The 25,934-nt window shown below is 43.4% G+C and overlaps 1 protein-coding gene across 3 annotated transcripts in view; it reads left to right on the top strand.

The window, feature by feature from the left end:
* The window catches only part of EXOC4 (exocyst complex component 4), a 572,497-nt gene that overhangs the window by 62,485 nt on the left and 484,078 nt on the right, over positions 1 to 25,934 (top strand). For all 3 annotated transcript variants that reach the window (XM_061638085.1, XM_061638088.1, XM_061638087.1), the window contains exons 4-7: positions 11,479 to 11,663; positions 12,454 to 12,563; positions 15,129 to 15,372; positions 22,004 to 22,181. In XM_061638085.1, the coding sequence (XP_061494069.1) occupies positions 11,479 to 11,663; positions 12,454 to 12,563; positions 15,129 to 15,372; positions 22,004 to 22,181 (717 nt within the window). The remainder of the gene's footprint in view (positions 1 to 11,478; positions 11,664 to 12,453; positions 12,564 to 15,128; positions 15,373 to 22,003; positions 22,182 to 25,934) is intronic.

Below are 25,934 nucleotides of genomic sequence, written 5' to 3'. Positions count from 1 at the left end.
AGTCCTGATAGAACCCTTTATACACATTAGTCTCCGAATGATAAATGTTAATTCCTAGTGCCCATCTGTGAACTTTGAAGTGCTCTGCTAATATGGACAAATGCTGAAAAGGCTAAACAAGTTGAGCAAAAGAACGCTGCTTCTAAGTTCTCAGGATAGGATAAATAATCCAGATCATTCAGATGTTTAGGACTGACTTCACTGACAGCAGATGAGATGGATATGTTGCAATGGACACTGGTAGAATCAGGAATTGAAGGTGATTCTTAAGTTTTGATAAAAAAAGCATCAACACCCATGGTTTCATCATGTGATAATTGGGAGGATGAACTATGAGCTCATTTTAAACCTGATAACTTTTGTAGAAGTATTGAATGGAAATGTTATGGCAGCTCAGAAACTGCTATATTTAAAAGTGGATCTAAAGTAGCCAGCTTCAGCGTGATGGTCTCAGTTCCTGAAGTGGACTTGGCTTCCTTTTCTGGACATAAATATTTTCTCGGTATAATTGCTTTGCCTTAAATATAAGTGCTTTGGTAATGGGCAGTGATGAGGAATGAAATAACGTGGCGGGAGGAGAAAGGATGTTTAAATGGGGCTTACTGATGTGTGGCTCTGACTCGTAAGACGGCTGCGAAGCTTGCGTAACATTGCACCTTGGCTATGCTGTTTGCCTCAAGAATTCAATTGCTTTAAAAGTAGCATTGCCAAGGCCATAGTGCCCCAGCAAATATGAAGTGTCACATAGGCAATTGTTTTTTGGGGGGGCGGAATGGCTGCGTTTTTCACCAAAGAAGAAAATGAAAGCTCCATTGGCTTCTCCTTCTTCTTAATACTGTAGTCAGCGATGGACTTATCTGTTTGCTTTTTCTCAAGGCCTGCCTGAGAGCTTTATGTTGATGTAATAGTTTCGTCTTTGTGTATTCTTTTTGAAATACCCATATCCTCTTTGATCCTCCCAGGCTGTCCCCATGGGTCCTCTGTGTCAGTGCCACTAAGTGAAATTGAGGCTACAGTTTGGGGTCAAGCAGGGCTGAATGCTTGAAAGAGTTCATGCCCAGTCCTTGCCAGAATGTGTAAGGCTGAAGGCTGTCCTGACTCAGGAACATTTTTTTTTTTAATCTGTGGCCAAACAGAAGGCTGGCTGAAAGTTATTGGAACCGTGAATAAGATCTCATAGGTCAGACTTTGTACAAGGAAATAACCTCTTGCATCCTTTTAACTCCTTGATGTTAATAGACAATTAGAACCAGGACTTGAATCTGAATCTGTTCTCAATGCCAGGCTCACCTTGTGATAAGAGTTATAATAATAAACTGTCTCTCTGAGCATGTACAGATCTGTGCCTCCCATTTGGGTAATGACAGTCAGCCCTAACATATCTGAGATTAGAGATCAAGAATTTCTGTTAAGAAGGGCACAGCTTTTGAGGTAGACTTGAGCTCCATTACCCTCTCCCACTTTAAAAAAGAAGTGAGTTTCTGGAGTCCAGGTTTTGGAAAATGCCTCTATTATCTTCTGACCTTTGACTCTCGGTGCTTAAAACCTGTATGTTAAAACGAAGCTCATTTCTCATACTAATGATACCTTAGATTACTAAATGAAATATTGTTTAATTTGCTTCAAGCTATTTATGCTCTGTGCTTACCTCTTAAGACATGAACATTGAATTTCTGCAAAATGAGATTTTCTTTTTTGTTGTCGGTCACCTTTGTTTTAATTGCTTCGTGATGAAGCATTTCCAGTGCTGCAGGGGAATTGTGAACTGATAAAATTAAACAGAATTGCTGAAGCATTTATCAGCTATTGGGTTTATTAAATCATGTCTTATGCAAGGGCACCTTAAACACTGTTTACATGTGCATTTGTAGTGTTGCTGTAGCCACCAGTTTGGCCCTTCTCTAGGCTTGAGGTTTTTATTCATTCTTAGGTGTATATAGAAATTTCCATAAACTGAAACTGGTGAGTGAAACTATTTTGAGTCTTGATGTCTTTGGTTGGTTGCTAGATTGGCCAGCAACAAGAGCAGAAATAGTTCTAGGGCAGGAGTAGCTAATTTGTGTCCCTCCAGAAGTTGAAATTGGGGTGGCATCACCCATGTTCCTCCGTAGTAAGACTCCTCCTAAACACATAATATGGGCCCAACACAAGCCCATTTGTTTCATTACTGGCTTACAATTATTTTCAAATGTCCAGACAGCTGAAGTCCCTTGTAAGTGCTGCAAGGACTGGGACCCCCTTCCTGGCCCTTGCTTCAGAGAGAGGCTGCAGTTAATCTCGCAGCCCTTTGCAACAGCTGATGGGTGGGCCAAGAGGCATAAAAGCCTGGCTGCCCTTGGGGAGCCCCTTAGGGAGTCCCGAGGGCGAGGGCGCTACCCCCTTTCTATTACTTTTTCTTGGGTTTTTTTGTTTTTTGTTTAAATTTTTTTATTTTGTTGTTGTTGTTAAACCAGTCTGGAGGAGATTGGTGGTGGGGAAGGCCTGTGGTGCATCTGTAGTTCCTGCACAGGGTGGGAGTCTGTGCAGTGAACTGAATGAGAGGAGAAAGTTGCCAGATGCCTTCAGAGTGAGAGTCTGTAACTGGCAGAAGGCTGGCCCTCCCTGGGTGTGAGACAGGAGGGGGAGTAGATGGGCCCTGTGTGAAAAAGTTTGAATGGGTGTGACTGTTCCCAATTCTCGCAGAGGCCTACTGGGATAATTGGCTCCAGCAGGCTTTGTTGGTGGGCTTGTGTTGGGCCCATATTAGGTGTTTAGGAGGAGTCTTAGTACGGAGGAACATGGGTGATGCCGCCCCAATTTCAGTGATTACGGGCAGAGGGAAATATAGCCATGGGGAGGTGGTGAATTACCCGAGAAGGCAAAGGCAAGGCTATCTGCTCCTTGTTCTTTGCTGCCACTCCTCTCATGGTTTGGTTCCTCGTTGCTCATCTGCTGTGCCCACTGGCCTGTGTGTGTTGTTGTTTAATGCCAGACTGGTACAAAATAAGACCACTCTCATCCATGACTTGATTGTGGATGAAGGTGCCGATTTGGTGTGTATTACCGAGACCTGGGTGGGTGAGCTTGGAGGGGTTGATCTGACCCAGCTTTGCCCACCTGGATACTCGCTGCAGCACCAGCACATGCTGCAGGAATGGGGGAGAGGAGTTGCTGTGGTCTACAGAACTTCCATCTCTGTCACCAGGAAACCACTCTGTCTTGGAGCTGGCTGTGAGGGCCTGCACCTGGTGTTGGGCCAAGGAGACAGTAAACTAGGGTTGCTGCTGATATACCATCCACCCTGCTGCCCAGCAGCTTCTCTGACCGAGTTGGTGGAGGTCATCTTGGCTGTGGCATTGGAGGAGCCCAGAACGATAGTGCTGGGTGATTTCAGTGTCCATGCTGAGGCTGCCTCTAGTGTTCCGGCTCAGGACTTCATGGCCTCCATGACAACCATGGGGCTGTCTCAACTTGTTACTGGCCCAACACATAGGGCAGGGCACACCCTTGACTTGGTTTTTGCTCCAGATGTAGGAAGGGGTGGTCTGGAGATAGCGGGGGTGGATGTCACCCAATTGTCATGGTCAGTTCACTTCCTGGTGAAGTTTAGACTTATGGCTCCGATCCTTCCTTGCAGGAGTGGTGGACAGATTAAGATGGTCCACCCCTGGAGCCTAATGGAATCCACTGGATTCCTGCATGCCCTGGGGGAGTTCCCAGTAGATAGAGCAGGCGACCATGTTGAAGCCCTTGTCACGCTGTGGAACAGCGAGGCGCATCGGGCTCTTGACACAGTTGCCCCCGAGCACCCTCTCCAGCACTGTGGAGCCCGGCTTGCACCTTGGTACACCAGTGAGCTTAAGGGCAATGAAACAGGCTGGACGACGGCTAGAGCACAAGTGGCGAAAGACGTGCTGTGAGGCTGATCGGGCACGAGTAAAACATCATAACCATGCCTACTGTGTGGCGGTGAGGGCGGTGAAGAAGGCCCACTTATCTGCCTCCATCACATCCTCAAGTAGCCGTCCGATGGAGCTTTTCCGTATTATCAGGGGTCTGTTGGAAATGGAGTTTTAGACCTTTCGGAGGCCCACTGTGAATTGTTTGCAAGGCGCTTTGAGGGTAAAGTTGCTCGCCTCCGTAGCAGTCTTTATGCCCCATCCACATCTACTGTAGTCCCCAATGAGGTGTCCAGTGGAACGTCTGCTGCAACTTCTTGGGAACGGTTTCAGTTGATGCGGCCTGATGACATGGACAAGGTGCTTGCGATGATGCGGCCAGCAATGTGTCCTCTCGACCATTGCCCTTCTTGGCTTATTAAAGATTGCCGAGGGGGTCTGACCGAGTGGATCCAGGGTGTGGTCAACGCATAATTGCGGGAGGGAGTGGTTCCAGCCACCTTGAAAGAGGCGGTGATCCGACCGCTCCTGAAAATGCCCACCCTGGACCCATTGGTTTGCGAGAACTACCGACCGGTTGCAAATACCCCCTTTTTAGGGAAGGCGATTGAGAGGGTTATGGCGCAGCAACTGCAAGTACTCTTGGATGAAACAGATTATTTTGACCTCTGGGTTCAGGCCTGGTTATGGGACTGAATCGGCCTTGGTCGCCCTGATGGATGACCTTTATCGGGAGAAAGATGGGGGAGTGCGACCCTGTTACTCTTACTTGATCTCTCAGCAGCTTTTGATACCATTGACCATGATATTCTTCTGGGCCGACTTGGTGAGCTGGGTGTTGGAGGCACTGTTTTACAGTGGTTCCGATCCTATCTCCAAGTTCTCTCTCAGAGAATAGTATTGGGTGATTTTCTTTCGGCCCCCTAGCAGCTGTGCTGTGGGGTGCCACAGGGTACCATCTTGTCCCCCATGCTGTTTAACATCTATATGAAGCCCTTGGGAGCGGTCATCAGGAGCTCTGAGGTGAGGTGTCAGCAGTATTCTGATGATACCCAACTCTATTTCTCCATAACATCTGAATTGGGAGAGGCCGTGCAAGCCCTGGACCGCTGCCTGGACTTGGTGGTGGGCTGGATGAGGGCCAGTAAACTGAGTCTGAATCCTAGCAAGATGGAGGCACTGTGGGTTGGTGGTTCCCGAGTTCAGATGATTGGTCAGTTGCCTGCTTTGGATGGGGTCGTACTCCCTCTGAAAGAGCAGGTCAGTAGCCTGGGGGTGCTCCTATATCTATCTTTGTCTCTAGAGGCCCAGGTGACCTCCGTGGCTAGGAGCGCCTTTTACCAGTTTCGGCTGGTGAGATAGCTGTGGCCGTTTCTGGACCGGGATAGCCTGACCACTGTTGTCCATGCACTGGTAATCTCCAGGCTGGATTACTATAATGCGCTCTATGTGGGGCTGCCCTTGAGGTTGGTCTGGAAGCTGCAGCTGGTGCAAAATGCAGCGGCGAGACTGCTCACTGGGGCAGGGTATCTCCAACATGTCACCCTGCTGCTGAAAGAATTGCACTGTCTGCCCATTTGCTGCTGGGCCAAGTTCAAGGTTCTAGTTTTGGTGTACAAAGCCCTATACAGCTCAGGACCAGGATACCTGAAAGGTCTTACCCCTTATATACCCAGTCGATCACTGCGCTCTGCAGATGAGGGCCTCCTGCAGATACCATCGTATCAGGAGGTTCGTTCTGTACAATATAGGAAACGGACCTTTAGTGTGGTGGCACCTACCCTGTGGAATTCCCTCCCTTTGAATATTAGGCAGGCGCCATCTCTGCTATCTTTTCGGCGCCTTTTGAAGACTTTCCTCTTTCAACAAGCCTTTTAAGTTGAGACCTATCCCAGTCTGCGTCTGTGTTAGAATTGCTTAATATGTTTTCTAATAATTTATTTATTTATTTATTTATTAGATTTTTATACCGCCCCATAGCCGAAGCTCTCTGGGTGGTTCACAACATGTAAACATCCAATACAATTAAAACATTATTAAACAACTAAAAATGCAGAAAAATTATACCAAAAACCCAAAACATAATTAGACACATAGACGAGCACAAAACTCAATACTAAAATATTAACTGTTAAAAAAGTATTAAACTGGTTAAGATGTAAAGATGTTAAGATGTTAAATATTAAATAATTATATATTAAATGTTAAAATGTTAAAATGCCTGGGAGAAGAGGAAGGTTTTTACCTGATGCCGAAAAGATAGTAACGTTGGCGCCAGGTGTACCTCATCAGGGAGAGAATTCCATAGTTCGGGGGCCACCACTGAAAAGGCCCTTTTTCTCGTTGTCACCTTCCGGGCTTCTCTCTGGGTCGGCACCCGGAGGAGGGCCTTTGATGTTGATCGCAGCGTACGGGTAGGTTCATATCGGGAGAGGCATTCCAACAGGCATTGTGGTCCCAGGCCGTGTAAAGCTTTATAGGTTAAAACCAGCACCTTGAATTGAGCCCGGAAGCATATAGGCAGCCAGTGCAAGCGGGCCAGAATCGGTGTTATATGATCGGACCTCCGAGTCCCTGTTAACATTCTGGCCGCTGCATTTTGCACGAGCTGTAGCTTCCGAACCGTCTTCAAAGGCAGCCCCACGTAGAGTGCATTGCAGTAGTCTAATCTAGAGGTTACCAGTGCGTGGACAACTGACGCAAGGTTGTCCCTGTCCAGATAGGGGCGTAGTTGGGCCACCAACTGAAGTTGATAGAAAGCACTCCGTGCCACCGAGGCTACTTGTGCCTCTAATGACAGGGATGGTTCTAAAAGAACTCCCAAACTACGAACCTGCTCCTTCAGAGGGAGTGCAACCCCTATTCAACCTTTAAATTCTTGTTTGTCCGCAGTGATGTCCTGGATGCGTCTCAATAAATTGAAATTAAATCCGAATAAAACTGAAGTACTTTTAGTTAGTCATAAACCTGATTTAGCAAATGAAAATCACCCAATTCTGGACGGAATTACCTTGCCACTAAAGTCTCAAGTCCGGAGCTTGGGTGTTCTGCTGGACTCCGCCTTGACTTCGGAAGCACAGGTCTCAGCAGTCTCTAGAAGTGCCTTCGCCCAATTAAAACTGGTTCGTCAACTCCGTCCATTTCTGGAGACTGCTGATCTAGCTAAAGTGACCCATGCATTGGTCACTTCTCGACTTGATTATTGTAATTCTCTTTATACTGGGCTCCCCCAAAGAATACTGCAACAACTTAAATTGGTGCAAAGAGCAGCGGCTCTAATGATAACAGGAGCAAACTGGCAAGCACACACCACACCGCTCCTTCAACAACTTCATTGGCTGCCTGTTTTCTATCGAATACATTTTAAAATACTAACTTTAACTTTTAAAGCGCTACATGGTTTGGGCCCCTCTTATTTACCCAATCGGATCTCTTTGTATGAACCCCCTCGGCTCTTGAGATCTGCCTTAGATCCGGCCCTTACTATCCCTCCTTTTTCCCGGATTCACTTGTCCAATGTTAGAAATAAGACATTTTCTGTAATTGCCCCTACTTTATGGAACAATCTACCGCAAGAAATACGTCTGTCTTCTTGCCTTTTAATTTTTCGTCGGCAGCTTAAAACTTTTTTATTCTCTTTAGCTTTTAAATTGTGAGATACTGTTTTACTTTGTTATTTGATATTAATTGTGTATAACTGTTCTGTTATGCCGCTCTGAATTTCTTTGGAAAGAGAGTGGGATAGAATTTTTTTAAATAAATAAATAAATCCAGGACAGGTTGAACATCCACCATCTGGTCAGGAGAACCACCTACTAACAGCATCTCAGTCTTGTCTGGATTAAGCCTCAATTTGTTCGCTCTCATCCAGCCCATTATCGCAGCCAGGCATCGGTTCAGCACCTTGACGGCCTCACCTGAAAAAGATGAACAGGAGAAGTAGAGCTGCGTGTCATCAGCATACTGGTGGCAACGCACTCCAGAACTCCTGATGACAGCACCCAGTGGCTTCATGTAGATGTTAAAAAGCATGGGGGATAGTACTGACCCCTGTGGAACTCCATATTGGAGGGCCCAGGGTGCCGAGCAAAACTCCCCAAGCACTACCTTCTGGAGACGACCCGCCAAGTAGGAGCAGAACCACTGCCAAGCAGTACCTCCAACTCCCAGATCAGCGAGTCTCCCCAGAAGGATACCATGGTCGATGGTATCAAAAGCCACTGAGAGATCGAGGAGAATCAACAGAGTTACACTCCCCCTGTCTTTCTCCCGACAAAGGTCATCATACAGGGCGACCAAGGCCGTCTCCGTGCCTGAAACCCGATTGAAATGGATCTAGATAATCGGTCTCATCCAAGAGTGTCTGGAGCTGGTCTGCAACCACTCTTTCTAGGACCTTGCCCAAGAATGGAACATTTGCTACCGGCCTGTAGTTATTAAGATTTTCTGGGGCCAGGGAAGATTTTTTCAAAAGTGGTCTCACCATCGCCGCCTTCAGGCAGCCAGGGACCACTCCCTCACGCAATGAGGCATTAATCACTTCCCTGGCCCAGCCGGCAGTTCCAGCTCTGCTGGCTTTTATCAGCCAAGAGGGGCAAGGATCCAATGTAGAAGTGGTAGTACGTACCTGTCCAAGCACCTTGTCAACGTCCTCAAGCTGCACCAATTGAAACTCATCCAATAAATCATGACCAGACTGTGCTCCGGATACCTCACTTAATTCCACTGCTATAACATTGGAGTCCAAGTCCTGACGGATGCATGCGATTTTTTCCTGGAAGTGCCTAGCGAAGTCATTACACCGGGCTTTGGATGGATCTATCATGTCCATAGGGCCAGAATGTAACAGCCCTCGGACAATTTTAAAAAGCTCCGCCAGTCGGCAGATAGAAGATTGTATGGTGGCAACAAAATATTGTTTTTTTGCTGCCCGCACTGCCCCTAAATATAACTTGGTATAGGCACTTACCAGTGCAAAACTGCATTCATCAGGAGTTCGTCTCCATCTGCACTCAAGCCATCTCCTATACTGTTTCATCACTCTCAGCTCTGGAGTATATCATGCAGCTGTATGAGCTCTACCCAGGAGAGGGCGCTCAGGAGCGATCATGTCAACTGCCCGGGTCATTTCAGTATTCCATAATTTGACCAGGGTTTCGACAGGAGTGCCAGCCTTATCAGCCGGAAAACTCCCCAGAGCCTTTTGAAAACCATCCGGATTCATTAGTCTCCGGGGACGGACCATCTTAACAGGTCCCCCACCCCTGCAGAGGGGAGAAGCTGCTGTAAGTCTAAACTTCAACAAGCGGTGATCTGTCCATGACAAAGGGGCTGATGTAAGATTCCCTACCATCAGATCACCTTCGCCCTGCCCAGTTGCAAAAATCAGGTCTAGAGTATGCCCCGCCACATGCGTTGGGCCAATAGCGTATTGGGACAGCCCCATGGTTGTCATGGAGGCCATGAAGTCCTGAGCCGCCCCAGATAAGGCGGCCTCAGCATGGATGTTGACATCCCCCAGCACCAAAAGTCTAGGGGATCTCAACAACACATCCAAGACCACCTCCGTCAGCTCAGTCAGGGAGTCTGTTGGGCAGCGGGGTGGACGGTACACCAACAGAATCCCCAATCTGTCCCCTTGACCCAACACAAGGTGCAAACACTCCAGACCAGTAGTTAAATGGACAGGGTGCTTGGAGAGAGAGATGGAACTCCTATAGACCACAGCAATCCCCCCTCCCTGGCCCTCAGATCTACCCTGATGCTGAACCAAATACCCAGGTGGGCATAGCTGGGAGAGACTAACCCCCCCTGCTCACCCACCCAGGTCTCGGTTATACATGCCAGATCGGCCATTTCATCCACAATTAAATCGTGGATGAGAGAGATCTTATTGTGAACCGATCTTGCATTTAAAAGCAGCATCTGGAGATTAGAGAGCTGGCTGATAGGGCAACCAACAAACCTGTGGGTGCGTGGGGGACCGGAACACAGCATAGCTATTAGCTGTCTGGGCCGTGTTCCCCTCACCTGGCAAGTCCTCCACACAACATCATACCTCCCTCTACCCGTCACTACGTTTATTGGGGCCCCCTGAAATCCTCCCAATCAACGTTGGCTCCTCTCTCCCAGGCACATATTACAAACCCACACACACTCAGACCGTACACTCCCCCCCACACAAGGCAAGAATTGCTGCAGGGCCACTCCGTTTCTAGCAAGGCTTCGTCGTTAAAAATGTCAAACTGCCTTCCTCCAGAATGAGCAGTGCACCACCAGCTGCCTCCTGCTTCGTTAAAAATAATCTAGCCGTTGTCTTCCTCCACCAAGCATGGCGAGAAAGTCACAGGTAATAAGGACAGGCACCCCAAGTCCAACCATAATTCCAGCCCGCGGATCACAAGCGCGAAGGCAGTTTGTCGGCACCGCCAGGTCGTCCAAACGCCATGATCCACAGGTCTATGCAAGGCAGTGCCAGAAAATCCAGTGCCGGAGAACAGGAACCCCCGTTCTACAATGTTTTTAACCCTTTTAAAAAGTTGCTTTTAAAAAAATGTTTTAACGCTGTTTTGTTTTAATGTATTTTAAGACCTGTTTTTAGGGTGGGATACAAATTAAATAATAAATAAATAAATAAATATATTAGAAGACGCTTAGATATTCCTACTCACAGAGGATCTACCTTTTCAGTTGCAAGTAATTATAAGGAAAATTGTGCTACACCGATGGCACTGGGCACCTTGGAAGTCTGCTAAAATAGGGGGAAATGGGAATAGCAAGTGTTGGCATTGCAATGCAGATAAGGTGACCTTCCATTTATGGTGGAAATGTACAGGGAAGAATACTGGCAAATGGTAACTACTGTACTCATTGAGATCTTTGAATATCCCATTAGATCCTCTGTTGTGCCTATTGAATTATGTAAAAACCCCTACAAGATCAGAACATCAGAATCAAGCATTATATATTATTACAGTGACTAGAATTTTGTATGTAAAGGCATGGAAAAATAATTGGAAACCTAATAAACTAGAACTAGTAAGAAAAAATATGAGAACAGTTAAATATTATTAAATAGTTATATTAAAAGAAATTTTTAGAGAAGCTATTGATAAATGGTGTCTGATAATCTGATAGAGAGAACTAAGAATCTTAGTGCAAGGTGTAAATTTTATGCATTTATTCATTGACTTATAAAATGAATGTTTAGGTAGTCATTTGGTATGAAAGGTTTAAATGAAAAATGATGGTTAAAAGCCTTATCTGCTTCATTATATATAATGTTTGAATATTAAATCTATTGCAATTTATTGTAATAAAGTTTGTTTTTTAAAAAAAGGTAAAAATGTCCTCAAATTCCCCCGTGACTCAGCCTTAATTTCAGTGAGAGGTGAGGGCTAAGGAGTAAAGTACTTGAACACCTGTCTTCTTCTCCTCTAGATTTCCAGCTTTTTGGGACAGGACCTGTGTTTTGTTTGTTTCTTTTAAAAATATATTCATTGATGGTGTTGTCATAACGTGGAAACGTGTGCCAAGTGGTACACTGGATAGTGAGAATTTTGAGAAGTAGCTCAAACATACCATGGATTCTTTTTCACAGGTGTCAGCAGTGGATTCCCTGGAGGGCCCTCTCCTTCAAGTGGAGGGACTAAGTGATCTGAGACTGGAGCTTCACAGTAAGAAGATGAATATGCACTTGGTGCTCATAGATGAACTGCACCGCCATCTTTACATTAAATCTACCAGTAGGGTTGGACAACAGAACAGAGAAAAGGGGAAGAAAAGGTTAGTTTGATGGACCATTCTCATGCAGTAAAGAAGGCCTTGTTCTTGTGATGAGCAGGGTGTCATTTAGGAAAGGTTTAAGCGTAGGCTTAAATCAAATCTGAATAAACATTCAGATGTTCAGAGGAAAACCTGAGCCTGCTACAACTAGTTCTAACTTCCCCTTTCAAGAGGCAACGTAGAAAGGCATTTTGATGGCTCTAGGGCCTTTTAAAGTTGTAAGATATTTGGAGTTGACTTCAAAGCTAGGGTCCCTCTAGTCTAGCCATGTCACTGCAAGCCATCAGAGGCCCTCCAGGGTTTGTGGCAGGGATCTTTTCTCATCTTCCTGCTTGAGAAGTCAGGGGATGAAGCTGGGATCTTATGCATAGGCTTTGCCACTGAGCTCTTCCCCTTTTCTGGTTTCAGTATCTGCCTTAAGACTATAGATAATTCAGAACTTGGACAGTTTTTCATAGAAGGAAGTGTCAAAGTTAGAACCCTCTATATTTTTAGTGGTCTATCGGTTGAGATTGGAGGCAGGGAAATGTCCTGTAGCTTCTGGTGTCTGAAATAACTGTTTCATGTCACATCATGGTAAGGCCAGATTTGGTGATAGGCCAGGATAATGGAGCTTTGTGCCTGAAAAGGGCACATTCACCTTGAATTTTTCCATCAGTGGGGAGCACTCATGGGTGAAGGGTCTGCTTTGAAGTCTCTGTGAAGACCTGTAATTTTCTAATTTATACCTCCACTTGTTCATAGTGCCTGCCGTAGGAGTTCTTTCAAGTTTCATTTCTCTTCACTGCAGTTCACTTGTGAAGGATGTCTCTCCGGTGCCTCTCCTTGACATGGCTAACCTGTCCACTCCTCGCAAGTTCCTTGAATCCTCTCAGTTCAGCACCTCTGGAAACACCAGTGGTGAGTGGTGAAATGTTTCCATATGTCCTTTTAGTTATGTTTCATGTGTGGCTTTATCCACCTAGATAAATATAGTTTTGAATATGGTTTGTGGGGAGGGAAATGTCAAGCTTGGAGGGGACCTAAGCTGGAGCAAGGGAGTCTAATGGCAGGGGGATGTGGTAGCAGTTCCCTAATCTCAAGGGTTTGTTTACAGTCACTTTTAATTTTTCTCCCAAGGTAGTCTTCAGTGCAGGCATATAACAGGTATAACTGCATATTGCATACAAATGTTTGTAGTAGAATCCCAACCCATTTTTATTTGTAGAACAGTGTTTTTGGAAGGAGTGTGTGAGATATAGAACCCCAATAGAGGGGCCCTGGGCAGGTGGGGAGAATGAGCAAAGCCTTTGGTTTGCTTGGACAATTCAGGTTATGGCTTTCAGATTGTCTGAGTAGAACATGGTGTGTGTGCGCTCACACATGCTAATGGAGTATAAATATTTTCCCCTCTGCCTCCTGATTATTTTGGTTGCCCCTTTCTGCACCTTTTCCAGCTCCACAATACTTTTCTTTTTTAAAGATGGGATGACCAGAACTATATGCAGCATACCAAATGTGATTGCACCGTAGATTTACTTAAGGCATGAAGATACTGGCTCATTTTCAGTATCTTTTCTAATAATCCCTTGCATGGATTTTGCCTTCTTCAGTGCCACTTCATGCTGATTTGATGTTTTCAGTGAGCTATCTATTACAGCCCCAAGATATCTTTCCTGATTAACCACCACCACCACTTCAGACCCCATCAACGTGTGCGCATGCGTCTGCGTTGGAATTGCTTTTTAATGTTTTTAAATCTTTTTTTTAAAACAATGTTTTTAACCCTTTTTTAAAAGATGTCTTGAAACCTTTTTAAAAATGCTTATTTTAAAGTCTGTTTTTATGATGTTTTAAAGTGTTTTAGTGCTTTTGTTTGCTGCCCTGGGCTCCTGCTGGGAGGAAGGGTGGGATATCAATCAATCAATCAAATAAACAAACAAACAAACAAAATTAGGAATTTTGCCCATTGAACTTCCTTCTCTATTTTGTTACTTTTAGGTAAGGTAAATGTTATGGAGCTGATTCTGTGACTAATTTTTTTGGGGAGGCTGTTTTTGCATATGTTTGGGCAGAGTACCATTCATTCGTTTCATTGGTGATCACTCGTGGCCGAGTAAGACTGTCTTCCAAGATAAGGTCTTTAGCGGTGGGTCCGTAAGTGACAGTGGAGGCCAATTCTGGATCCACGCAGCCTCCCACAGTGAGGACATAGGTTTCCAGATGGAAGATGGTCATGATGAGGATTTGTTTGACATGCCTTCCACTTAGCTCGTTTGTCCCTTTCGCCCTGTACTCGTGCTTCTTCAAAGTCCATAGCACCTTTGATAATGGCTGACCTCTAATTGGGACGCTCATGGGCCAAGGCTTCCCAGTTCTTGATGCTTATGTCACATTTTTTTAGATTAGCTTTAAGAACATCTTTAAACCTCTTTTGCTGTCCACTGATGTTCCGTTTTCCATCCTTAAGTTGTGAGTAAAGTAGCTGCTTTGGAAGACGGCGATCAGAAGTGGAAAGGGACAGGGAATTTTTGAAAGGCTTTGAAGTGCTCCTATCTTGTTGCTTATTAGCGATGCACCTGGGTGTAGGTAGAAGTTCAGCAGTGGAAATGCTGCTGGAAAGCGGCTGTCGAGAACTCTCAAGGTAGACTGGTGGGCCTCATGAGCCTCTGTCCTTTCAGATAAAAAGATCTGGTACAAGCAGGACATAATCTGGGAAGGCTTAAATTATGCAGAGTAAGGCATAAAATTTTAGTACCTGAAAAAGCAGACAGCTAAGGAAAATAAATAGTAGCAAAAATGGATGACTGTGAGACACACATGCCTGCCCGTCTGCCCGTCCGCCCGCACACACACACACACAAACACCCCCAAGTGAGCTGATATATTCTTGTGGGTGATTTGAGCGGGGTGGTGGGACTTGGGTTGTTTAGTGCTGCATCATACAGATTAGTCTGACACTGAAATGGGAAATCCGTTTTTATGGGATGAATCATTGAATTGCGAAAGGACTTGGAGAAATCATTAGTTAGGGTGATGAATCTACAAAGGTCAATGCTTTTTATTTCTATGGTGTTAAAATTCTCTGTAAATACCTCTGTGTTTAGATTTTGTTTTGCTTGGGCCATGAAGTTATAAAGATTGTTATTTTAGTCCTGAACCAGCTTGTATTGAGGCAGGGATATTCATGCATTGACTGTAGGATTTTTCTAACTCCTGGAGTGACATTAAATCCCCAATGGGCCCTAAACAGCTGTGTGGATTGGAAATTTTGTCAGGTGTTTTGTGATACGAAAAGAGGCCCACCCCATCTTCTACATTTCTCATATTTTACAGCCAAAAATTCACAAAAATGTTTGCAAACCTGGTTTAAAAAAAAAGATTTGGAAGATATGCAGTTTCACATTTTAAACTCACTTAAACTTTGGCCTTTGGCTCTGAAGCCCTTTGATGATTTTTTGGTGTTCTTTTTTTTATATGTTCCAGGGAGAGATATCAGCTTGATGGAAATCAAGGAGGATTTAGAGATGGATCCTGAGGAAAACAGCTCTATATTTATGGGCATTCTCATCAAAGGCCTGGCCAAGCTGAGGAAGATTCCAGAGACAGTGAAGGCCATCCAGGATCGCCTCGAGCAGGAACTGAAGCAAATTGTCAAGAGATCCACCACACAGGTGGCAGACAGTGGCTACCAGAGGGGAGAAAACATAGTCCAGGAGAACCAGCCGAGGTAGGAGCCTTGCGTTAGAGAAGGCCTCAAAAGACATTCCTGATGGAAATGAGAACCTTTAACTGCACAAGCATTTCTAGGACTTCCACACCACAGTTTTGCATATTTGCTCCTGTTTTAATATTGGCCGCTATATATGCTGATAATTTCATGGAATCCTGCAGAAACAAGGATTGGAAGTGGCTTTAGACAGCCCTTCTTGTTGCCCTTTTAAAACTCCATTATCTTGTTGAATGTTTCTGAACCGAGGTTGGCATGAAGTTCCAGGCTTCATAAATGCGGAGCAGGTATGAAGAACAGCTGTTGATCTTAGACTGGGCATATAGATTCTATATCTCTAACATTGACTCAAACGATCTTAGCAGAGCATACCATAAATCTTTAAAATGAAATTTTGCAAGAGAAACGAAAAAGTGATAGCATAAATAGTGATTGAAGGCAATAAGTCCAAATTTCATCTTGTTTTTCAGCTCATGAAGTTTCATATTCAAAGATGACAATTTCAGAATAAGAATATTTTGTATAATAATACATGTCCATTGATCGTTGTTTGGCATCTGCCATGTTCATGAAAATGACATGCAAATTAAGTTAATTACATACTTTAATGCAAATTGTCTTTCACACATTGTGGCATGTATATAATTTCTGGTGTTGTTTCATTGTCCGCAATTTCTCCCTTTCCTTTTAAAGAACAGGTAACTAGTATGTTGCAGAGAGATCTTTCTATACGGAGAGTGTGAGTGAAGCAAAGCTGACGGTCTGAGTTAATGGGCAGCCTGAAGCTGTTGACCCTGAAATGGTGTCTGTTTTGTTTAATTGCACGGAATGCCTCTTCAGGTACCAGGGATGGTGCTTTGAAGGATAGATACTGCTGTCTGTCTTGCTTGTCATCAAAGCCTGTATCAGTGCACAGGGGAAGTTCTCAGACATTTGACCTTACAAATAGGAAGAAAGTCTTATCATGTCTCCCCAAATTTCACAAAAATGCAAACATGAGCATCCTGAGCTGACAGTGCTCACTTTCTCTCCTAGGTCTGGTAATGGATAACATTTTTAAAAAATGGGGAAGAGGGAAAGGATAGGGTTGTCAGCCTGTAGCATGTTTTGATTCAGGCCTGCACAACTTGTGATTCAGCAAACCAAATATAGCTCACTGACTGTGTCATGTGGTTTATCAGGTGCTTGACAAACTTTTTGTTTCTGCATTGTCAGGCAGCATAATCGGAAGGGCCCTGAAGTCCAGTTCTGCCAGATCTATATTGTTTATGATACTTAGGGCTTTTGGGAAGTTATTTCAGCACTGGTTTTCATTGTTCCCATTAGTGCATCTTAAAACCCTTTTATGAGGCCCTGTTTTATTTGCTTGCAGTGTGAAGGGACAGCAGTTTATAAAGTTTACACAGTCAAAAATAAATTACATACCTCTGCTTCTCCAGCAGTTAAGAACAACACAAAGGATTTTTTTGAATACAAACTTAAAAAAACCAAAATGCAAAGGAAAAAGTGGATAAAAATGACTTAAAATAGAGTTTGTTGTTGTTGTTATGTGCCTTCAAGTCGATTACGACTTATGGTGACCCTATGAATCAGTGACCTCCAAGAGCATCTGTCATGAACCACCCTGTTCAGATCTTGTGACTTCAGGTCTGTGGCTTCCTTTATGGAATCAATCCATCTCTTGTTCGGCCTTCCTCTTTTTCTACTCCCTTCTGTTTTTCCCAGCATTATGGTCTTTTCTACTGAATCATGTCTTCTCATGATGTGTCCAAAGTATGATAACCTCAGTTTCATCATTTTAGCTTCTAGTGACAGTTCTGGTTTAATTTGTTCTAACACCCAATTATTTGACTTTTTCGCAGTCCATGGTATCCGCAAAGCTCTCCTCCAACACCACATTTCATATTAGTTGATTTTTCTCTTATCCACTTTTTTCACTGTCCAACTTTCATATCCATACACAGAGATCGGAAATACCATGGCCTGAATGATCCTGACTTTGGTGTTCAGTGATACATCTTTGCATTTGAGGACCTTTTCTAGTTCTCTCATAGCTGCCCTCCCAGGTCCTAGCCGTCTTCTGATTTCTTGACTATTGTCTCCATGTTGGTTAATGACTGTGCCGAGGTATTGATAATCCTTGACAAGTTCAATGTCCTCATTGTCACCTTTAAAGTTACATAAATCTTCTGTTGTCATTACTTTAGTCTTTTTGACGTTCAGCTGTAGTCCTGCTTTTGTGCTTTCCTCTTTAACTTTCATCAGCATTTGTTTCAAATCATTACTGGTTTCTGCTAAGAGTATGGTATCATCTGCATATCTTAAATTATTGATATTTCTCCCTCCAATTTTCACACCTCCTTCATCTTGGTTCAATTCCACTTTCCGTATGATATGTTCTGAGTACAGATTAAACAAATAGGGTGATAAAATACACCCCTGTCTCACACCCTTTCCGATGGGGAACCAATTGGTTTCTCCATATTCTGTTTCTCCATACTCTTGTGCAGAGTATAGGTTGCGCATCAGGACAATCAGATGCTGCGGCACCCCCATTTCTTTTAAAGCATAGTTTTTCATGATCTACACAGTCAAAGGCTTTGCTGTAGTCAATAAAGCACCGGGTGATTTTCTTCTGAAATTCCTTGCTCTATTCCATTATCCAACGTATGTTTGCGATATGATCTCTGGTGCCTCTTTCCTTTCTAAATCCAGCTTGGACGTCTGGCATTTCTCGCTCCATATATGGTAATAGCCTTCGTTGTAGAATCTTGAGCATTACTTTACTTGCATGGGATATTAAGGCAATAGTTCGATAATTACTGCATTCTCTGGGATCCCCTTTAGAGTATCTTTAGAAATTTCACTAATACACATATTGCCGTCCTATGCTTCTACTGGGAGGAAGGGTGGGAAATAAATAAATATAAAAATAAACAAACAAACAAACAAATAAATATTAACAGCAATTATAAATACAATCAATCTTCATTAGCCATCTGTTTTAAAGTGTTTTTAATGTTGAATTTTAAATTGTTGTAACCCACCCTGGAACCTTATGCGAAGGGCTGGCCCAACTGCATTGGCTACCAATGTGTTTCTAGGTTAAATTAAAGCCCTAAATGGCTCAGGACCATAATGTGTCAAGGACCACCTCTCCTGATATGAACCATCCTGGAGATTGCAGTCTTCATCAGAGGACTTTCTCTGTGTGCCCCACCTGACAGAGGTGCGAAGGGTGGCCACATGAGAATTGGCCTTTTCAGTGGTGGCCCCCCATCTGTGGAATGCTGTCCCCTGGGTGCCATCTTTGGCAGTCTTTAGGTGCCAGGCTAAGACCTTTCAAACCTTTGGTTAAAGTTGCCCCTGACCTTGGTGCTCATGTTTTAGTGGGGTGGGTGGGACTCAGTCATTAATATGTTGCTAGATGGGCATTTTATGGATTTTGTGTTGTCTAATTTTTTTTAAATCTGGTTTTAAATGGCTTTTATGTATTATATTTTATTTTGTCAAGTCACTTTGAGACTTTTTATTGTATATAGCGACTGATAAATGTAATAATAATAATAATAATAATATTGATTTTGACTTGCTAAACATGCTTTATCCATAAGGTCTTCCCAGTTGGCTCATATTTACTTGGGGAAAAAACTCTAAATAGCTTTAAGATAAAGTTTGTTGTGGCAGCTGATTCAGTTATGAAGTCACTTAAAAATGTTGGGTGGAATGCAATTCACTTGTTCCATCAGTGTAAGGATTTGTGCTTTCTTTAATGGAACTCCCCACTGCTCTCTCCTCTAAATCTGTTCTTGGTTTCCCCCCAACCTTCTGCAGCAGATTGAGTGAGGATGCGGGGCAGGCGTGGGGAGAGGAAGGGGGGAAGTTCTGTTCTGCAAGTGCAAACCTTGTGCAGATGGAACAGGTTAGTTGAATACTGCCACTTCTGTCATGGAAGTTTCTCATTGCATTGTTTTCTGGATGAAAGCTATAAATACTTCTGCAAAGCCTTCCATGTAAAATATAAGGTATGGCCATGATCTACTGCAGAAGTATTGTTCAGTCCCATTGATTTCAAATGTAAGAATGTGCTTAAAACTTATCCACTGAAATCAAGGGCTATAGCTCAGTGGTAGAGCACCTGCTTTGCAAGCAGAAGATCTAAAATTCAGTCCCTGGCATCCGCAGGTAGGACTGGGAAAGACTCCCTGCCTGTAACCCTGGAGAGCTGCTGCCAGTCAGTGTGAACACTACTGAGCTAGATAGACCATTGATCTGACTTTCAGTAACAGGCAGCTTCCTCATGTTTGTAATTATTGGGAAATGAAGCTTAAATCTTTCATGTTGAAATTAGTGGAACTTGTTTAGCTTTGACTGAATTGTGCTCAATGTATCGATATATGATATTGAGACAAGATGAGCTCTAAGAGTCATTACAAAAGGTTCCTGAAGGAAAAGGTGAACTTTTCATGTATAACTATTAATAAACACAGGTTCTAACCTGTTTTCCAGTAACTTGGCTCATCTTGTAAGGAAAAGTAACAGACAGCATCCAGTTATCAGCATGATATTAATATTTATCACTGTTGAAGGCTTTGATTTTCATTTAATGGCTGCTCCTCCAATAGAGGTCCCCACTTTTGTTTTTAGTGGCAACTGAAAGAGCAGTTCACTGCAAACAAAAGCTGCAGTTCAGGTTGCTCTAATTGTCTCATTATTAATGTAGGCAATAAAAATAAAGACCTACATTATCTCTGTACCTGTTACCAATTGTACGCTGAAACATCTGTGCTGATATTGGATGCCATTCATTTTTATTCCTACACTTTACTGTATATATGATAAACTACAGTAGTATTGAAGCTAGGTGTCTGGCATTCCATTGATGTCAAAACTTCCTTTAAACTTGCATCTGTGTCTAATGATATAAACAGCAACAGACACTGGAAATCTTCTGTTTTCTAAGTAACAGTGAAGTTTCAGTGTGACCACAAAACAGTTATAAGCTTTGCCATGGTACATCAGTTATAATAACTGGACTGTTAAAAAGGCATAGGAACAGTTGATGAGAGAGACACTTGATAGGAAACAGGAAATCTTTGTAATTGGTACCGCTGATGAGCTTTGAGATTTCAGGTTTTTGATCTTGCATGTTTGGTTTTAAGCCTCCTTCCCAAATGTTTCTACCATATTAGAGTACAAATGGGTTTCTTAAATTCTACTGTAAGAGCACTATGTACTTTCAACCACTCAACTCTTTTAATAAACCTGGAACGTTACATTTATTGTATTTGATCAATTCATAATTACATATCTTAGGTAACAAAAATTACAATCGTATATAAAATGCACCTGATAAAAGAAAATTGATACAGACCTAAAACAGCGCTGGGATTTTTTTTGGCAGGTGAGCCTTCACATCTCCACTTCTGTACACACCTTACTGTTGCTTCATACAATCTGAAGAACTCTAAAGGACCTCAAAAGGATTTTTTTTAAAACCAAGAACAATTGGTCAAACAACACAAGCAACTTTCTGTTTCAGAATGTTGAATGAAATATTTCATAAGGCAAGGTTTTAACATACTGTGTTAGCTGCCTGTTACTCTCAAAATGAGTATAACAATTATTTAGACCAATCTACAGTTTTAGGTAACTAATGTTCCCATATATTGTAAACATGTACACCTCTCAAATCCTCTTGCTGGGTTCAGATTCTTCCAACTTTTGAAACATGCAAAAGAAACTAATCTGTGCTTGAAAATAAAATGAACGTGTGAAAGAGCTGAAAAGCTTAATTTGATCTGTGTGAACCTTCAGTTCTCTGAAGTCTGTGGACATAAAAACGAAAGTGAACATTTTTATACTTAAAATTTTCATAAATATACAAATGTGCAAAATTATACACAATTTGTTTGATGTTCTTTAAGTAACAAAGTAAATTTAGATTTGGTCAGAAAATAAACAGTGCATATATTTCACGGACACACCCATTTTCTAGTTTTTTCCAGGTGGTTGAAGAGTAGAGTGCAAAGGAAAAAAATCTGGTTTCAAAATTTCCCTATATTACAGAAACTGGGCATTTTAGCAATATACTGTGTTTCTCATTTCCTTCAGGTACCATCTTATTAGCAAACGCCTGGAACTTCCCATGGTAGATGAGCCAGCAGAGGGGAAATGGGCTATTAAAACAACTGATGTGATTCATGTTTTTTGACATCCTTAATAATGGGTGGTCAACTTCTGTATTTCGTGCATGTGTCTTTTCGTCAGACTGTGGTCTAGGAGCTGGAAGTGTGTATTTTGCTTCATAAACTGACCCCATTGCAACTTGTCAGGATCTCTGATACAGTTGGCTCCATCTAATACTGAGGGCTTCATGCTTAATGAGCACATGCATTCAGGCATTACATGGAAAACCCAAAAATAATGTGTCACCGAATCTCTCTCAGATATTGCTTTTTTCTCCTGATTTCAGCTGGCCCCTCACTCATCTTGTGTCCGTACCCAGGACGCTGCTTGGAGTTGGGGTCACGACTGGACTACTGTAATGCTGCTGTATTAACTTAGTGCCCTTAAAATTCAAAGAGTATTAAGTGATTACTTTTTTCTCCCTCTTCAAAATTATTTTTAGGTTACTCCTGGAACTTCTGGAGCTCCTCTTTGACAAGTTCAATGCTGTCGCTGCTGCTCATGCTGTTGTCCTGGGGCGTCTCCAGCAGACGGTGGCTTCTCCCTCTAGTCAGTATGATGGTGATATCAAGTTATATGACATGGCAGATGTGTGGGTAAAGATTCAGGATGTCTTGCAGGTAAGAACGCCCAATGGGCATACGAATGCAGTTTGGGAGTGCTGGCTTTTTTCAAGCACAAGCTTTCCTCCCCAGGTTTTCCAGAGTCTTAAGTGTACAAAAGTGTCCTTGATGGCCCTGCAAGGATTTGCATTCTGAGCACGAACTTTTTTGCAGGTCTTCCTGAAACATAGTTTAGAATGCGGAGGGTTCTGTCTTGATTAAAACTAGCTGAGGTCCCAAGTGTTTCAGTGCCCTCAGTGTCTTCCTTTGCTTTGTCCTAACATCTGAAGAGGATGAGGGAAATGCTTGCTAAGTTATCAAATGATGCATAAGGAGGTTTCAACCTGCCTGATGCTGGGGCTGCCTCTGTCTCTTATAAAAATGCCGCAGTTCTACAACACCTGTCTCTTTCTGTCGTTATGCCTTAGTTATAGCTGCTGGATAGATTCGTGCTGGGATATCCAGCAGAGAATTGAGTTTGGCAGTTACCCAAAATGCTTCCTATGGAGCTGTTGTACGGTTCTGGTCAGTCTCTTTCTTAAATATAATTGCATAACTGAACCAGGACAACAAAGGGATATACAACCAAATATCCCAATGCATTATAACCAGGTATCATTGTTAATATTCCTTACATCAATAATGTAGCATCTGTGGTCCTCCAGATCTTGTTGGACTCCAGCTTCCATCCTCAGTGATGACTGTCTGCACTGATGGTTGGACTAGAAGGAGTTGGAGTCTAGCAGCATTAGGAGGATCATAGGCTCCCCTTCCCTGCCTTTCATGAATATAGGGACAATGGCTATCAAAATACTCAGATTGATAATGGGATCCTAGGCAGCTAGATATTGTGAGATCTCTCCTGTAGACTGCATCTTTTCCATTCTTAAGCTGTTGCATTAAGCCAAATCAAGTGGCTTTTTCATGGACAGCTGCCACTTTGAGCTGCAGTTAGGGATTTGAATGCTACCTCAAAAGTGCGGTAGAACTTGCTGTAGAAAAACTCCACATGGGAAGAAGCTGAGATGGAACTCTGTTCCTTAACATTCTACCATTTTTGTGAATCCAAGTATGTAGGCCATTGAAATTAAGCCCCTCTGGCCCTCCCTGGGAATGCATGGTAAAATGTTTTTTTCATGGAAGCAGAGCCAATTCACTAGCAAGAAAACTAAAACCGCTCTCTTGCATTTATTTATTTATTTAAAAACTTATATTCCTGCCTTGGACAAAAGGCCCCTAGGGTGGCATTACATCAGTAAAAATAAAATACAGTTAAACAGTTCAACACACTTAAACAAACATTACCCATCTGTCCATATCTTAGTATACAGGGCAAACCTTAGCATTCAAAGGCCTGCTGAAAGAGACAAGTGTCTTGCTGGTGCTTAAAAATAGGCAGCATTGGCTCCTGGCAGACCTTGGGAGGGGGATGTGTTCCATAACTGGGGTGCTATTGCTGAAAATTCCCTCTGATCCATCACAGGCTCCTGAATTTCATTAAGCAGTGGAGCTACCAAGAGGGCCTTGTGACGCCCTTCCCTGGCTCTCCCTGTCAGGTTCCTACCTGCTCGTGGTTACTGCCTGTCTCTAGGCACCACCAGGGACTCCACCAGTCCGGACTGTCCTTTTTTATGGTTTCTCTCCCCGCTCTAGCACAGATCTCAACAGATCCCCCTGCTAGGCAGCACCACCAGTCATGTCCTATAACCAGTAGTCCCAGAGACTCGGCCTGAGTCTCCCTCAATTAGGTTACCTCTGTGACTGCGTGCTTAAGCTGTCCCAATCCCTTTAATTTACTCAGACTGCTTGTGGTGTTATTCTTCCCTTCCCCGCTGCCACCATTTGTTATCCTTCAGCCTTGGTATTTACCTTACCCTCCCTTCTGGTCTGTGAAACCCCAGCCAAGGATCAGGCCTTTGGTAAACCAAAAGTATTTATTGAATAACAAAGATAACAAGATTTCTTTAAAAGGCACTTAAGCATATGGTTACATCTATTCCTGAGGTACTGGTCTTAGTATTAATCCGAACTCCACCCTCTCCTCACATCCACCAACTCTCCTCACAATCTCCTCTCAAAACCCACCAAAAACAACCCACTAACATTCACCACCAACGTCCACTGTCATCCTTCCATTTATACCCTCAGCCATTTTAAACACTCAGCCAATCATCCAGCATTCTACTGCCCATTCACTCCCCCTCCTCTTTCACTCCACTTACCATGTATCTTCTATTCAAACAGCACTTACCATATATACACTAATACAGGAACATCACAGGCCTCCCCAGCAGCTCTCCATTGATTGGCATAGGGACAATACCTCTTGTTCCATCACTTACACTTACACTGACTTTCCAGGTAGCCCACTCAGTGCTAGCTCCCTGGTTATGGAACGCATTCCCCTAAGAGGTTCGGTTGGCACCAGTGTTGTCTAATCATCATTCCATACATTAATTCTGAATTCTCTTAAATACATTTGAAGGTACAAGTGATGTGCAGGAGAGGGATAGTCTGTAGTTGGAATTAGTGGTGGAAAATTTGAGGAAGGCTTGTCTAATTCTGCAGGAATCAAAAGATCCATGCGTTGGGCACTGGGGCCTTTTGTGGACCTGTGAATTACCAAACTTGCACAATATAAGTAAAAATATTTTAACAGGTATTGGCAGTGGCTAAATTGGCATGCAGTTACTATTTGACTTGACCACTGACCATTTGTGGTAGTGGTCTGCATTTAGGACTGGGTATTCAGCAGCTGTCTGCTTGATGTTTGATCATAGTAGTCAAGTAGTCCATGAAGTTGAGAGGCCTTTGCATAACTTCCATCCTCCCACCCCCCTTTTTTCTTTGCTGTGCCAGTCTGCCATCTGAGAGTAATGACATGGGTGAGGATGGCTTACTCCTCAGCTCTGCAGGTTCCGTCCATTTTCCCCTTGCCTTTCCATATCTGCTAGTATCAAAATTTATATTGTAAACTCCTCTCATCTATGCCCTGTCTTTTGCAGATGTTCCTCAATAAATAGCTATACACACTGTCAGTATTTATATATCCACTGCTGTGGGGACATGGAGGTTCAGGAGGAACCATGAAAGAAGTGCATCTAGTCCAGGGTCCTGTTTCTCTCAGTGGCCAACCAGATGCCTTTGGGAAGCCCACAAGCAGGACCTGAGTGCAACAACAGCCCTCTCCCCACTTGAGAGGCAAACAGCTTCTGTTAGTGGAGATAGTACACAGCCATCATGGCTAGTGGCCATTGATAGCCTTATCCTCCTATGTTTGTCTAACCCCCTTTTAAAGCCGCACAAGTTGTGCCTGTGGTCAAATGCACCCCAGAAGTCCTCTGTTAATTTATCTAGTAGTTATTCCAAATAATAATTCTGAGAGAGCAACTGCAGAATCTTGGTTGCAAGGTCAGTCCATACACACCCTTTTGGCCAGTTCCCTATCTCCTAGAACCGCACCTGCCCCGATAAGTATGTTGAAGCCAGAGCGTACCTTATAACAGCACATTTCTTGGAGCAAAGCAGCTTGCTGCTATTAATATTATTCTAATACAGAATTGTTAGCAGCTTCGTTTTGAGTGCTCGTAATTTGAGGATAACACTTTTGAAAATGAAAGTGCCATAAAACATAGCCCAGACACGTGAGGTTGGTTTTGTGGGTGTCTGAATCTTTCCCAAACACTGATGTGTTGATGCATTTTCTGAGCAGATGGGAGCAGTGGGCAGAACTTGGGTGAAGAAGCAATTGTCAGGATTAGTGTCATCACG

This window comes from Rhineura floridana, chromosome 8, assembly GCF_030035675.1.
Source record: "Rhineura floridana isolate rRhiFlo1 chromosome 8, rRhiFlo1.hap2, whole genome shotgun sequence".
NCBI classification, from domain to species: Eukaryota; Metazoa; Chordata; class Lepidosauria; order Squamata; family Rhineuridae; genus Rhineura; species Rhineura floridana.
The sequence above is the reverse complement of the archived record's forward strand: the minus strand, read 5'-3'. Positions and strand labels throughout refer to the sequence as shown.